General features: G+C 38.5%; 1 protein-coding gene across 1 annotated transcript in view; it reads left to right on the top strand.

The window, feature by feature from the left end:
- LOC131044798 (protein root UVB sensitive 6) overlaps positions 1-16,954 on the top strand; it is an 86,885-nt gene that overhangs the window by 44,644 nt on the left and 25,287 nt on the right. Inside the window, exons 7-8 of the mRNA XM_057978240.2 lie at positions 4,273-4,374; positions 4,462-4,534. Of these exons, the coding sequence (XP_057834223.1) occupies positions 4,273-4,374; positions 4,462-4,534 (175 nt within the window). The remainder of the gene's footprint in view (positions 1-4,272; positions 4,375-4,461; positions 4,535-16,954) is intronic.

Genomic DNA, 16,954 nt, shown 5'->3' with positions numbered 1-16,954 from the left:
TTTATTTCCAATGAGAATTATAGTTTCCCCTTTTAATTTTTCAGTTAGAATTTATAATTTTTTTAATATGTAATATACTGTGCACTATTTTAATATTAGAATGAATGCAAATTTCAATATTTTTAAAATAGTTAAATAAAATCACCCAAATTAAAAATTAAAATAAATAAAATATAATATAATTAACTATTAACAATAAATAATAGTTAAATATTTCAATATTTAAATCTGAATATAAAATTAAAATAAAATATATTAAATATAATTAAAAAATATTCATATATATAAAATTAACTCTTAACTATGTATCATTGTTAATATATTTTTAATTATACTTAATATATCTTTTTTTTTAATTTTTTTTTATTTTGATCGGTAAAATATGTTTGTTTTTATTAAGAAGGAAATTGAAGTACATAGTAAACCATCATACAACCAAACCACCATCTGGAAACAAAACCACCTAGCCAAAACCATTCTGAACTTAAGCAAAGACGTCAAAAAACCTTACCCCACCCCACTGTCAAAAAAGGTTTCAATACATCGTGCCTCAGTGGCATAAACAGTTTATCAGAGAGAAACATTAAACAAAAACTACAACAAAACAGAAAACGTACCAAGAGGTACCATTGATCATCAAATTGCTCAACCATCTGCAGCAACTCGAGAGCTCGAAGCATCCGCCATCCCACTAGAGCCATCAACCGCACCACCATGTTCAACCTGTCTTGCCAACTCCACCGAGAGCCGTCTAGTGATCAGCCTCCTGCTTCTCACCTCGTCTACCAGCCTAGCCTCCACACCCGCCCGTCGGATAATTTCTTCAAGCTCCATAATCTGGACATAAACCACCAGGCCTTCCCAACCTTGCCTCGCATCGTCCCTGAACCAAGCTTTGACCTCCTCTCGATGACGAAGAAACGGAATTCGGGAGTGCCTCGTCCACAACTTAGCATTATTCTCTGGAATACCTTCAGAAAGGTTGAATCCCCAACTCAGAATGGCCCACTCCAACATAGACTCCAAATTTAACAGGTAAGCCTGCAGAACGATCATCCTCAACACCTTCCTAACTTCCTCGCACGCATTTCCCAAGTCCAGTCCCCAAGCCATGATTAGGGAATAAATATCAACTCTACATCGATACCTATGGCCGATAACCGCCACCTCCTCACCCAAAACCAACTGAACCGCTTTCAAGAACAGTGGGTCATTTGCCAGAAACATTTTCTCAAGCATCTTCACCGGGACGGGACCCCGAAAGGCCGGCATCAACTTTGAAAACCTTAGGGTAAAATTTGCTTCCATTATGGGCGTCCACAAAAAATGGACTCTGCAAAAAAATCGTCGAATTCTACCAAAAATCTGTAGCCTTCACCACCAACTCACATACAAGCCTCATTGAATGCGCGAAAATATCAAAAATAGAAATAAATTAGGCACGCTCCACAACCCCTGCCATTTCAAAGAGCATTCCGCATTAAATGCTCATTAACTCAAACCAGACTTACAACTTTGGATGAAAAGCCAGCCGAAAGACACACATTTCGAATTTGTAGGAGTACAATCTTGGCAGGGTGTCTTAACTCCATCGCACGATGCAATCATGACAATCTCGCCACCTCACCTCCCCTTTGGAAAGCTCACACGCCACGTTTGAAAGACCGTTAGCAAGGACATTCCCACCTCTTTTCACATGGGAAATGCACAAATCTTGGAAGGATTTTAACTTTTCACAAATTACATGTATAAATTTATTTAGCTTCCAACACGGGGTATCACCTTTGATCAAGGCATTAATCACAACCTGGGAATCCCCTTCCAAGTGGACCTTCGATGCCTTCATGTTCACTGCCAAGTGAGCCACTAATAAGGCTGCTTGAGCCTCCGCCTCATTATTGGTTCCATCTTGTAATCTTCTTGCTCCTGTGAAAAGGATCTTCCCCTCATCATCACAGGCCACACACCCCGCACCTGAAGTGCCCAGATTCCCTTTTGAGGCCCCATCAAAGTTAATTTTCACCCAACCCCTCTCTGGCTTTGACCATGTCACAACATCTGCTTCAAAAGGACCGCACACAGGATTAGCCCTAGGGAACCCATGAACGGGTAATTATATTTAATATATCAACAACAATTAATAGTTAAGAATATATATTAAATATAATTTAAAAATATCCATATATATAAAAATATAACTTATAACTATTAATCATTGCTAGTATATATATATATTAGAGTGTCTTGAAAAATAGCCATATCCGTATTAGATACTATTGTACTTGTATCCGTGTCCATGCAACTTTGCAATTCATGTGTTGAAGTCTACTTTTCGTTTGCTTACAATATCTCTATGCTATGGAAATGTCCTTAAATATTAAAAAAAATAGTTTTCGATTGTTTTTCTTTAATTTTTTACTTTTTTTTTGTAAATCCGAATTTTTTCCCCATTTTTTCAAAAAATCTTATACTTTTGGTTTGCTGATTAATTCCCCAAACGATTAATGCTGCTGTGTTTTAAAGTATTTATACACTATAGCTGCACTGCTATGTTTTAAAGTATTTATACACTATAGCTGCACTTTGTATGAGCTTGCGTTATGGTTTGTCTACTCACTTATGACATCTGTCTGCATTTTCAGCGATTGTCGTTATCTATAATTCAATATTACTAGCCTATTAACAGTATTTTTCAAACTCAGATCAGTTATGTTATTCTTCACTAACTTTATAAACAACTACAGAATAGTCCTGGGATGGGGAGATTATCTACAAACTACATGAGAAAGGGAGGATGTTTTAAAGGAATAACTTCTTATCTTGTGTGTTAGATAATATGTAATAAATGCTATGGATTGAAGAGGGATATAGATTTTTATGTCAGCTTCTTTTAATTGGCTCCAAGGCAACCATTAGCTGGGAAGAATCGATGGATTCTTAAAACAAAATTTAGATAGGGAAGTTAGGATCAATTTTTCTATTCAAAGAAGATCGCCCCTACATAGATTGTTAGTGAAAGTGAAGACTTTAGGCACTTTCTCCATGTTTTAGATGTGATCAATAGTTTTTACAGAATCTCTTTGCAAACATTGGTTACATGACCTCAGGTTCCATCGTGGCTGAATCATAATTTGTTCCCATCATCATGTTCTTTTGAATGTATGGATTTACAAAACTTTGTTCTTTGCATGAGATTGAAATATAAAGACATCCTGTCTTTGAAACAAGAAATCATGTTGTGATTGGTAGATATACTATTGTATGCTTTTAAGGTTCAGGGGGTTGGTTGTGTGATTTAGTTTTGAATATCTAGATCAGAAACTTTTAGCGCTGTTTATTAGATATGTTTCAAAACTCATTTGGATCTACGAGATCATCATTCAGCCTTTGAGTTTATTACTGGTTGTCCTTTGAAGCACACTTTGGTTATAACTTATCACATATACTTAGGATAGCAGCCATAGATTGACGAGACATTGTGCTTTGTATACTTGTAGGTCATGGCATCTCTAGCTCCTTTATAGGATTAGTGCCAGCTCTACTCATCCCAGAGTATACAAGACTCAGTGACATTGACTTGGTCAAGTTCCTCCATCTCTTCTAGGAGGTCTTTGGTAGTCCTTGTTTACAATTGAGAACTTCCTAGTAGAGCCTCTCAGATATTGCCTCCTTCTAGATGACATCTCTGACAGGTTCTTTTGGGCTAGACGAGTCCCTTCTGTTGGATGTTTGGTATATACTTGCTACTCCTTCACTGGAAGCCTCATGTTTTTCTTACGCTTCCTTATTTTTTATACTAGGGCTTCCAACCTCATTGTTGTAGTAAATAGTTTGTATTTGTATCTTGCTTTATTAGTGATTTTTCCTGTTAATATAATTTGGTACTTTTGTTAGGTTAGATTTTCTCTTTTCTGGGATCATTTTTGTAAATATGTGAACACAAATACCAATTTTTTCTTTGTCAAGAAGCTAAAATGCTCCCACATGCCTAAACTATAAATCCACATGAGCACTAAATACTTCTCTTATGAACATAGGTAAATTATTACACTGTCTAATTCTAATTCTAATATTTCTCGTGTACTTGTGAAGTAGATGTGCATCTTTATGAATGAGTTTGCTGTTTATGAGGGCTAAAAGTTTGAAAGTGATCAGTGAAAGAGCAAGTACATATTTAAGCGAGTCCATGTTGTCTTTCTATTCTAGTACATGAGTGTTATTGTAGTCCAATATATATAACTTACATAGTTTTATTACATCTTTATTTTGCAGTTGGGTACAGGACTCAGTGTCTACATCTCAAAACAAAATCCATCTTTGTTGGCGACTTTTGCTGTATTATCATGTGGATACATTTTTTGTTCATATCGAGAGGTGAGCATAGTACAGTTTGTCGGAAGTACAATACCTGATTTCTATACTCTAATGTTTCCGTCGTTGAGGATTTGTAGCTTTTTTCAGGTAAAATCTGTTGTATTGAACTCTTTAAACAACACAAGATTTGCTGCAGCTGTGGAATCTTTCCTTGAGACAGGTTTGTTGGGATTTTGTAATTCTCTTTTTATTATTAGTTTCCTGCCATGGATTAAAAATCTTTTTTGAAACATAATCAGAAAATAAAGGAATGACTGGCGTGAATTTCCATGGTAAAGGAAATTTGAGCTTGGAGTTCATTCATGGTAGATATTGCCAAGACTCATATGCTTACAACTTGTGATGAATAATTGAAGATGAAAAAAAGATTTAAACAACAATGGAAAATAGGAAGATAATTGTAGCAAAATCCTACCAAGAATTCACACTTTTGGGATAACTGCTATTAAAGAACATGGCAACAACTAATATTTTTCAGTCATGCAACATAATGCCCCCCCTTCAGATTCAGCACGTGGGACTCATGAGTCCTTTTCTATACTTATCAGTGGGTGAGGGGTGATTGCTAGAGAAGTATATACTCATGAGGATTGGTTTCGTTTATTTGCCCCCAGTATTTTAATTTGTTTTGTATATTCCTGGTCAAGGATATTCCTGTTATCCACCATTCCTTCTGATCTTGGTCAAATCTAGATCTCCAATCTGCTCCAGAGTGAGCCTGCTAAAATCCATTCTTTTGATATCTTCTTTAGTGCGGAGATCAACCCATACATCCTCGAGGCAATGAACATGAGTGAAGGCTCTCTTGATTTTGTCCTTCATCCCTTGGTAATCAAAATCCTTCCTCTCCTTGAACTTCCTCAATTTGATTTCTTGAAGTTCAGTTTCCATTGCCTTGGCTCTTGTTGAGGTGTTCAAAGAATACCAACCAATCTACAATGGATTATGAGAGGAAATATTGATACTTAACTTGTGATTGGCAAGTTGTATTGCATGAACTGCCATCAGTTGCCGGGCCAACTCCATCAGAAGGATCTTGTCAGTGGGATATTGGGGTAACATGTATGGCTGTCCTTCAAAACATCCAACTCTCATGTAGGTGAAAGTTAGAAACTGCAAGAACAAACATCCGTATTCATTCACTTTTCTCCATGCCGCCTTAGAGACTCTTTTGTTCTTGAGTGTTTTGTCAAAAAGGCACATGAAATGACCAAAGAACGCATCCTGCACCCTCCTGTAATGAATTCTGCTGGGTCTCAGAGTCATTTGCTCATAATATTTCCATACTGGCACCAACGACTTGTCACCCTCGGTAGAAAGACCAGGAAATTGTCTGAGTGACGCTGCGATATACACCAAGTATGAATTCATGTAGAAGGTGAGGGTGGTTGGGACTTGCGACAACTGCTCACATAGATTGTCACTGATGACTTCTCCCAAGAAAATATGAGATTGCCCTTTCCTCGTGATCACAGTATACTTGTACATCCAGATTTCGAACACATTAGAGTGTCTCAAACCCATTATTCTACTGAGAAGAGTGATCATGTCGCCAACTTCTTCAATGAAGTCACAGCGATACAACTTAGGTCATCTTGAAAAGCAAGTCTTGGGAGTATTAAGCCACTTAGAATTGATGTGTCTAATGCAGTCAGATCTTCTCTGGTTATAATAATCTAGAGCACTCTTCATTGTGATGTCTGCATACACGAGCTACAGGAACTTTGAAGATCTTGTCAATGGTCTCTGCATCTAACCTGATTATGACGTTCCCATCATCATTTCTGATTGTTCTAGTCTCCTTATCAAAATGAGAGGCACATGCAAACACGAACTCAGGTTCCAGGGCAGCCACTGGGAAAGAAGAGACCAAATGGATATGGCTGTTCAAGAGCAATTGCATACCATGCATTGGTGATCCCTCTGTTCTTTCCAAGAACTCAAACATATCAACATGTCCGATCTTTGTGTCTCGGATCTCATCAATGAGAGAGACCACCTAAGTGGGAGCAATCTCATTCTGATATTTATCATACTTATACTTCATCTTCTTGTTTGAAGGTGATGCTGGCTCTTCTATCATCGAACAAGAATCTGCAACCTTGGACTGACACAAAGATGCTTTATGGATAAGCTTCGATAGCGATAGGGAGGAAACCGGATCTTGGGGAGATGACTGCAAGTAAAATGAACCTTTACAACTTGCACTTGAATCGGGTCTCCAAGATCCGACTGCAAGTGTAAGTGTATAATTTGAAGGCAAGTGATAATGGATACTTGTAATCGGGTCTTGGAGATCCGATTACAAGTGATATGCGATATAGTCTCTTGGAAAGCACTTTGAGCATGGAGGGATATGACTACAAATGGAATAAGTTTGCCAAGTTGAGATGTAATGATAAACTTCACACTTGCAGTTGGGTCTTGGAGACCCGATTACAAGTGTGCAAAGAGGGTAGAATGATACAATATATACTTGTAGTCGGGTCTTGAAGACCCGACTACAAGTGAGAGTCTATTTCCATTGAGAACATTATGACCTGCACTTATGAAAGGAAGACCCGACTATACTTTCGGCACAATGGGGAAGGATTTTGCTCATGAATAAGCTTGCGATCGGGTCAAAGAGACCCGATTGCAAGTAAAATACAATTTGCAATTGTAATCACCAAACTCACGATTGCAATCTTGTGTTGAAATAATAGCTAGTTCGGACTAAATCAAATTTCAATGTTGCCAAATGGCAATTAAAATTGTAATCAACTTGAGCGCTTTATTCTCCCTAATCTTAATTGGGCTAGGACCCAAACATAGCGTGTAAAATGAAATTTAATGTGAGCCTCAAAATAGGCGGTAAAAGGCAAACTTAGGGCAGGACCTATTGAGCAGTCTAAACAATATTATTGTAAAATATAAAACTCTCAAGCAAGCCGACTTGCTAACTTGACACCTCAAGTCAAGTATATAAACAAGTCAATGGCATGGCATTACACAATATATACAAAGCGAATTACTTCTCCAATATTCATCTATGTACTCAGAGAATTCCTTTTGAAGATCAGCGAATCATCCTTAAGGCTGTCAACACCATCAGCGAACATCCTTCTTGAAGGCAGCGAATATTACTGAGTGGCAGCAGTCATCATTGAAGATCAGCGAATCATTCTTGAAGGCTGTCAACACCATTCTAGGATCTGCGAACCTCATTCTCGTGACAGCTACATTTGTAATTCAGATAAGTTCATCATTTCATCATGCCCTAGGTTAATCACTGTGATTAGATTGCTGTTAAACAGTGAAGCTCATTGTAAAATTATATTGGTGTTACATAATAAAGATCTGAGATTAGTGGCTGGGTTTTTCTCCTCCAAGAGGGAGGTTTTCCCAGGGTATCTGTGTGATTTGTGTTTGTTCTTCATTGCATTCTGATCTCTGCTGTTTATTGTTTAATCTGATTGCTAAAATTAACAGGTGGCACCAATGAAAATATTCATCAACACTATAGAAGGGAAAGACACTTGCAATCGGGATATCAATAGCTGATTGCAAGTAACTTATTTAAAGCACAAGGATGAACGCAAGCTGCGGGAAAGATGCGAATCCCGACTTGGAATATGCACAAGGAAAGACAAAAACGGAGCAAGGAATGTGGCTAGCATTCAAAACACAAAAATTAAAATGCAGAAACCCTAACATCAAAACAACAAAGAAATATCAAGAGAAAGACCATACCTGAAAAGAGAAAGCTGCTCTAGCCAAGAAACATGACTAGAAAGTAATGAAATTTTGAAATGATCTTCTCAAGGATTCTTATAGCCGATATGGAAGAAAGACTCCTCCTTGGATGCAAACACTTCACATGTAAATGCAAGACCACTCCTCCCAAAGAAATTGGGTTCAATGAGATAGAACGCAACGGATAAAAGCTCCTTTCACAAGAACTTGTGGTCAGATCATAAACCCCCGACTACAAGTAGATGAAGATTACTTTGGAGAAGATAAGACACTTATAATCGGGCTTTTGACACCCGCCTACAAGTTAGAAAGAAATAAAAACAAAGTTTGGGTTTCAAGCATGCAAGTGTAAGTAAATAAAAGAACATACTTTTATTAACGATTTATCTACTTGCAATTGGGTCCCGATTGCAAGTTAAAGACTAACTTGCATTTACAAGCAAAAAGAAACACTTGTAATCGGGCTTTGAACGCCCGATTACAAGTAACTATATTTAAATTAACAAGGTCTTAATAACTCGTAACTTAGAGGAAAAAAAAGACCCACTACTTGCACCCCAAGCCTTCAAACCTGAAATTGCACCAAGGGAGACAAAACACACAAATGAAAAGAAAGCCAAAAGTTGCGCAAACGACCAAACATGAATTAAGGCAAAATTTTACATTGGGATGCATGCATTGAAAAGCAACACTGAATTTTTGAAGAAAAATTCGCTTGAGTTGCCTCATTTTTTATTTACAAAAACGAGGACAACATTGTTCAACTAAATGAAGTGACTAAAACAATGCAAGGACACAAATAGAGTTGATTAGTTTGATAAGTAAACACAAACACTATAATTATTGTAAATTTATGACTTGGTACAAAGGCATGATCTATATCTTAAAGTTTACTTGCAATACAAATCTTGCAAATTTGTTGATGCAATTTAACCCTTTGCACTCATATTGAAACATCTCAAGAAGAAGAAGAAGAAGACTTGTTAACATCCATGTAACAAGCATAAGAAAAGCTGTTTAAATAACAAAATCACAATAACACTGAGTACTGATAATAGCAACTCCAGCAATATGTAGGTACTAGACTTGCCATTGATTGATTCAACTAAGTGCAAAAGGCACACTTTATTTATACTGTTTGCAAACAATTGCATGAAAATAAATAAATAAAACTTAGTGCACTTGTAACCTAACTACAAATTATTGCGTTATGTGCAAAATTTGTTACAAATTATCTTATCTACTAATTCTAAAACTACAATCATGCAATTGTCAGTTGAATTGATGATTAAAATATTACAATTATCCCAAAAGTTCTTCTCTCTCACATGATGAGGGAGACAATCTAAAATAGTTAACTTTGAGCTATAAACAGAGAATGCTAAAATTAGTGGAAAGCTAAAAATATCATGGGATTCTTAGCTAAAAATAGAGACTGCTAAAACTAGCACGAGCTATAAATAGCTTTGATTAAAAATAGCAAATCCTAGAATATGCTTTTCTCTTTGAAAATGATGACGTTAAAAAACAGCATGCCTAAAAATAGACTTTTATAGGTGGTGCTTGATGACTTTGATGATTCTGTAGCCTTTGGTCTGATCACAACTAATCCTTTGAAAATTCTTGAAAATGTCATACCCCCGCCACTACTTATATAGAAAGAAGTGTTGCCAAATTAAGAGAGGCCAACTGAATTCATTATCTCTGCTGGCTGACCTGTTTGGTGATTTAGTTAAATTAAATATATACTTGCCTAGGGCCGACTCCTTTGAAAAATTAGATAAAGGGCATGCATTTAAGAGTGGGAGGTGCAATTACTTCTAAGGAGCAGCATAGAACAAATAATTAACTGTCACTAAGGTTAAGTAGCAGATCTACTAAAGCAGCGATCATAAAGACTGATAAAAAATATCAATTTAGATTAACAGCGATTGAAATCCAAGAGGCAGCGACCATCATTGTTATCCATAGCAGCAATCTTAATTAAAGACTAACAGAATCACAAGCATAAAAGGAACTAATGATTAGTTTAATAAAGATTATTATTTAGAAGGCAGCGCTTTATGAAAGGTTGTGTCCACTTCTGAAGGGATAGCAACCTCCAAAGAACACCCACCTTCATGAACCGATTAGGATATATATAAAGAGGGCCACGATGGAGAAGACACCAAGTGAGAACACCAATCAGCATCAGCAATTGCATAACAGCAAATAGGACTGAATCAGAATCTGTTAACATTGTTATTTATTTGTAGTATGCGTGAGATAATTAATGCATGGAGGGATATGCATTGATATATATATAGAATTGCTTATTATGCAGCATGATAGTATTTTAATTTTCTTCACATATTTGTATAGGTCTTAATGTGAATGCAATAAATAATACATTTGATACATAGCATCTCCTAAATTAAATATAGACAATTGTGTGATTGCTGCAATCAACCATGAAGAGGTTAGTGAAGGAATGCAAGGAGGGAGAAACTATTATGAGGTCCTCTTCTAAGTACACTACCTCATGGTGGGTGACTAATAGTCCCATGATGCCAAGGGGGTGCAAGGTGTGCCCCACCCTTGGGCTTAGAAGGGAAGGATGCTTCGGGCACCCTAATGTAGTTTCTCCTCAAATCTCTACCATGGTTGTTGACTAGTGGGTTAAGGAGTCCCAATCATAGTGTTGTGACATTTTCACACATCGCCCCATTGCAAATGGGGACCCCTACTTTTTTTTGCTTTCTGGAGTAGTTGTTTTAGTTTAGTTGCCTAGCTTAGCAGTAGTTTTGGAGCTTTTAACCTCTTACTTGAGAGAGGATGCAATGCAGTTTCCAGGTCGTGTCAAGAATGAATTCTATGATGAGGGTTCGGGTTAAGAAATGTATGAAAGAGTCAAATTTGGAATATCAATTGCTTTCCTTGGATTTCCAAAGGAAATTGAAGGATAAAATATTCATATGAGGGAGTCTGCCTCTCCATCCTTCCGTCCATTCACTTCCATCCTTCCGTCCATCCCATATCCTCCATTTCATATCCACATCCTTCACCTTCCCTAGTTGTGGCATCCTCCATGGCTCTCTCTATCCTCCCTTCTGTCCATCCACCTCGATCTTCCCTTCATCTTCCTTCATCTCCTTCCATCCTCCATCTTTCTTGTATCCTACATTTTCCATCCTTTCATCTTTTATACCTTTCATCCTCCTTTCCATCCTTCTTCATCCCACGTCCTTCATCACCCTCCAAAACCCAATATCCTTCACTTCACGTTCTCTCCATTTCACCTTACATCACTTAATCCTTACATCTTCCATCTTTTCTACCTTCCTTTCAACTTCACCTCCCAATTTCCCTTCCACTTCGTCATCCTCCATCCCTTTACCACCCTACCTCCTTTCTTCCCCTATTCTATTCCTTAACCTCCTTCCTTTCTACCTTCCAGCCCCTACCGACCTTCCTATCCTCATCTACCCTTCCTTCCATCTCACCCATTTCCCTAGCCCACACATTATAACCTTTACCTATACGTTACATGCCCACCTTCCCCCCCCCCCCCCATTATTCTAGTTGTTCTTGTAGGGCTATTTTGTGGGATGACCGATGAAGAACCTCCCTGGGGCATGTTACGTATAGAATCTGAACCCTCTACTATTTGAAGGGCCCCCTATCAATTCTATGGGGCTACTCGCCCTACAATTCTATGGGGGGCCCCACTATTCTAAGGGCTTCCCACCCTGTTGGCATCCTACGAACGTGCCAATCCCCGGGTGAGGGGGCCCCTACTCCCTTATTCCCCTTAGCTTTCCTTCCATCTGTAATGTCCCCATCCTAGTCAGGGACATTGGTTTGAGGAGTTAGCCTATTTTTGGACCCTTGTAGGCTAACAGGGTATGGATAAGGGGGTCAGTAATGCAGTATCTTGAGGAGTGGTCTGTCTATTTGTTCTAGTTCAGTGTTGAGTTTAGTTCTGGTCTTCGTTTCATCAGTTTCTGACATTATATGAGGATTTCCTAATTTTTAGGGAAAAACTGCTAAAAATAGACATGGTCCTATTTTCATTGGCGTGGCGAATTGTGGCCCCAGCTTTTGACAGATTCAGTTTCCGAGCAATAATGAGAGATATGAATTTTTAAGTGGTTCCATAGGCAATTAATATTATAATGAAATATTAATATAAAATCACAAAGTGCATCACTTAAAATTATTTAAGTGAAAAATTAATATCTCCTAAGCTAGGCGTTGCTTTTAGGGTTAAGTTGGGAACCTTAAAAGCAAGTTATGGTTTTTAAATCCCTAATTGCCAAAAATTGTACTTTTAGGGTATTTAGGCAGCCAAGATGGAAATTAAACCTCATTCATTGATATTGAGCATTTGACATTTCTTTTGAGCACTTGGCTATGGTGGCTAGGGTTTGGACCTGTTTTGGAGAGCGTGCATTCTTCACAATTCAGTAGCTTTGAGATTGTGAAAGATCAATCGAATTGTTGCAGCTTGGTTGGCTTCATTGAGAAGTCAAATTGAATTGAATTGGGGCAGATTTGGCTTCTTACAAGGCAGATTTGTTGTAGGTTTCCTATTTACTTTTTTGTTGTTAATTCTTCTGTGGTTTGGAGGCTTCTTTTCCCAAACACATAGCTTGCTCATTTATTGGCACCATCTTTCATTGTTTGGGTGTCTTAGTATTAAATAAGAGCAGATCTGAATTGTTTCAGAATAAAAATCAGAACTTTGTAAGTTGCTGCTGATTCAATTCTTTTAATTCAATAAATTGGCTAAGGATCTATGGGTATGCTTCTAAATTCTTCAGTTTATTGTTTCAGTTGATTAAATTCATGTATTATTTCAATATGTGTTGCAAATTAAAGAAACCCCTTCTGCAACTTCTGTCTATTTCTGAAAGACCATCTTAAAAATCAAAATTACAAAGAAGATCTACAAATTACAACAGGTTGAAGAGTTGAACCAGCAAGGGTTCATCACAGTGGTATCAGAGCTTTGATCTTGCCTTCTTGTAGGGTTAGAATTTTTTTATGCATCAACAACAAACTGGGCCTCACAGGTATTACACACGTAGGAGACCTGATTTACAGGGTGATCTTGATCAAATTGAAGAAATACTTGGAAATTATGGGGGACAGGAATGAGGGTGAGCCACGCAGAGAGGCTGTGAACAATGAGGACCAAGATGCCGGAGTTATTATGAGGGGTTTAGTAACAGGGCAGCGTCAGGTGGCAAATGTGTTGCAGCAGTTGACTACAACCATACAATAGATCATTGTGCCAAGGGGGCATAATCAGGACCAGGAGGAAAATGGTAGTGTTGCTGGTCGCCCAAGGGCAAGAGTGACTCCCACACACACCTATGATAGGCCTACATGCCCAACCTTTGTTAGAAATGAACCTGAAGAAGAGGATGTGGCTGAGGAGGAAGATGAGGTGGCCTTTACGGTTAACGTGACCACACTTCATGATGAATGTGATGCATTACCACCAAGAGTTACAGAACATCTTAACTTTGACAGGTTCATGAGTCAAAGGAAGGAACACAACAAGAAGTCGAATTGGAATGACAGGAAACCTTGGAACAAAACTAATGATCTCAAATATGCAATTAACAAGCTCATACTTTCTACTTTTGATGGCAGCGGTAGAGTTACAGCCAAAGCTTGGATTAGCATGTTGGATACCTTCCTGAACCTACGTCCTATGTCAGAAGAAGATGCTATTAAGTTTGTAGCTTTGCATTTGGATGGGGTAGCCCATGATTGGTGGCACCATGGGATGGTGACTTTGCCTCATGACCTTATTACTACATACCAAGAATTCACTGACAGATTGGTTGAGCGTTTTGATAAAAGAGAGCCAGAGTTGTATTTTAGGGATTTAGCTCAGCTGAAACAAATGGGCAGCTTGGAATCTTATATTAGTGAATTTCAGAAGCTTTCAGTTATGGTAACTAACATCTCAGAGAGAAGGCTGGTCATTTTTTTTGTTGAAGGTCTTTATGAGCCTATGAAAGGTTGGATTAAGGCTTTTGATCCCCCTACTTTGCAAGAAGCCATGAGGAAGGCACGTAACATGGAACTTACCGCTCCTCGTAGTAAGTTCACTCCAAACAACTCAAAACTATCCTCATCATTTTATGACAACAAGTCTGATCAAAAGAAATCAGAAAATGTGGACCAAGGGAAGAAGTTTACAGCGCCTTTGGATAGGGAAACACTTAATGATTTGCGTAGAAGGAAGCCGTGTTTTCATTGTAAGGGCCCTTATGATCAAAACCATGATTGTCCCCTCAAGCCTAAGGGTCAAAATAGAAATATGGAGTGGTTTTATGAGGGAGAAAACATGACTGATAACACAGACCAGCAAGCTGCCCAAAATGATTCCGAGACTGAAAATTCAGAAAAGGAAGTTGAAAATGAAGGAGATTTCGATCTACGGGAAGCTCATATGTCTAGCATGCAAGGAGAAGGTTCTTTTAGGTTGCGTGAATTTTTGGTTGGTCAAAGAGTCATTTCCCTACTTGATACAGGTACAACTCATAATTTCATAGATGCACGGTTGGTGGAAAAGCAGGGGATTCAAACTCAAGAGTTTGAAGGCATAAGGGTGAAAGTTGCTGATGGTAATGTGCCGACGTGTGATAGAATGATTTCAGACTTACCCATGAAACTCAATAATTATGAATTCAAAGCTGACTTTTATGTGGTTAACATGGGAAACATTGACGTGGTCCTTGGCATGACGTGGCTTCATGCCATAGGTGAATTTACACTCAACCTCAGGGATATGGAGATGAAATTCAGGGTTGATGGGACTAATCATGTTCTTAAAGCTATCAAGGCTAGCAACTTGTAGTTAATCACTCTTAGAAGAATGGAGAGACTTATCAAGCATGGCATGGTGGATTGGGCAACAAAGTGTAAACTAATGCCTACTTATGAGGAGCAGCATAAAACACCTTACCATTCAGATATTCTGGAGCTTAGAGTTAAGCATACAAAGGTGTTTAGTGACATACCTCCTGGTAGGCCTCGTGATAGAGGCATAGAACACATTATTGAGATTGAAGAGGGCACTAGGCCCATTATGATTACACCTTACCGGCACCCCAAGCAGTTGAAAGATGAAATTGAGAAAACCATCAAAGAACTTCTAGCAATGGGACACATAAGGCCGAGTAAATCTCCTTTCAGTTCATCAGTTGTTTTGGTGAAGAAGAAAGATGGTACACTTAGAATGTGCATTGATTACCGTATGCTAAATAGAAGGACTATAAAGAACAGGTATCCCATTCCTCGCTTCGATGAGTTGTTAGATGAGCTTCACGGAGCTTGTTATTTCTCCAAGATTGACTTGAGAACAGGTTATCATCAGATTAGTGTCAAGGAGAAGGATATTGAGAAGACTGCATTTAGATGTCACTGTGGACACTATGAGTTTTTGGTTATGCCTTTTGGGTTGACCAACGCACCAGCCACCTTTTAGTCCACTATGAACAGGGTCTTCCAGTCTTAGTTGAGGAGATTTGTTCTGGTTTTCTTTGATGACATTTTGGTTTACAGTAGAACTTGGGAGGAGAACTTGGTTCACTTGGATACTGTTTTAGGCATACTTGATAGGGAGTCCTTTTACACCAAAGAGTCCAAGTGTGCATTGGGAATGGCAGAACTTTTGTATTTGGGTCACATAATCAGCAAAGAGGGAGTTCGTATGGATCTTGATAAGGTTCGTGCCATTGTTGATTGGCCTACGCATGAGACCCTGACTCAACTCAGGGGATTGTTGGTTTATGTGCCTTCTACCATCAGTTTGTTAGTGGTTTTTCACGGCATGCCGCACCACTCACTGATTTGACCAAGAAGGGTGCATTTGTTTCGACACCTCTCGCACAGGAGTGTTTTGAGAAGTTCAAGCAATTGATGACTACATGTCCAGTTCTTGCTTTACCCGATTTCACCAAACCTTTTGAGCTTCATTGTGACGCATGTGGAGAGGGTATTGGTGCAGTAATTATGCAGGATCGTCATCCTATAGCTTATGAGAGCATTAAGCTTCGGGGTCTGGAGAGGAGCTATAGTATTTATGATAAAGAAATGTTTTGCCATCATGCATGCAATGGCCAAGTTCAGGCAATATTTAGTTGGCAGCAAGTTTTGTGTCAAAACTGATCATAATAGTTTGAAGCATTTTCTTGGACAGTGGGATCTAAATGAGCGTCAACAGAAGTGGGTTAGCAAGTTACAGTCTTATGATTCTGACATCTCCTATGTCAAAGGGACTCAAAACATTGTTGCTGATGCTTTATCTCGCCGCCCCCAATTGAGCTCTATGGCAGCTATGTCCGAAGATTGGAAACACTTGATTATAGCAGAGTATGCCAAGAATCTATGGGCATCTAGTATTATTGATGGAACAAACAGGACAACAGGTACTCTCTTGTGGATGACCTCATCATTTACAAAGAGAGGATATTTTTAGTCCCAAGTTCTGAGGTGAAGTGCATAGTATTGAGGACTTTCCATGATTCACCTATGGCAGGACATCCCAGGTACTTTAAGACCTATAGGCAGGTACGGGAGAGATTCTCTTGGAAGGGTCTCAAGTCTGATGTTCTTCAGTACGTCAGAGAGTGTTCTGTTTGCCAGCAGAACAAGTAGGAGCACAACTTTTCTGCAGGGTTACTTTAGCCACTTTCTATTCCTGCCAGGAAGTGAGAATGCGTGTCTATGGACTTTATTATGGGCTTGCCAAAAGCCCAAGGGAGAGACAACATCTATGTGATGGTTGATCGGTTGACTAAGTATGCACATTTTTTTCGATCATGACTACTTATTCTGCTGGTCA

This window comes from Cryptomeria japonica, chromosome 3, assembly GCF_030272615.1.
Source record: "Cryptomeria japonica chromosome 3, Sugi_1.0, whole genome shotgun sequence".
Lineage (NCBI taxonomy): Eukaryota > Viridiplantae > Streptophyta > Pinopsida > Cupressales > Cupressaceae > Cryptomeria > Cryptomeria japonica.
This window is presented reverse-complemented; position numbering and strand designations above follow the sequence as displayed.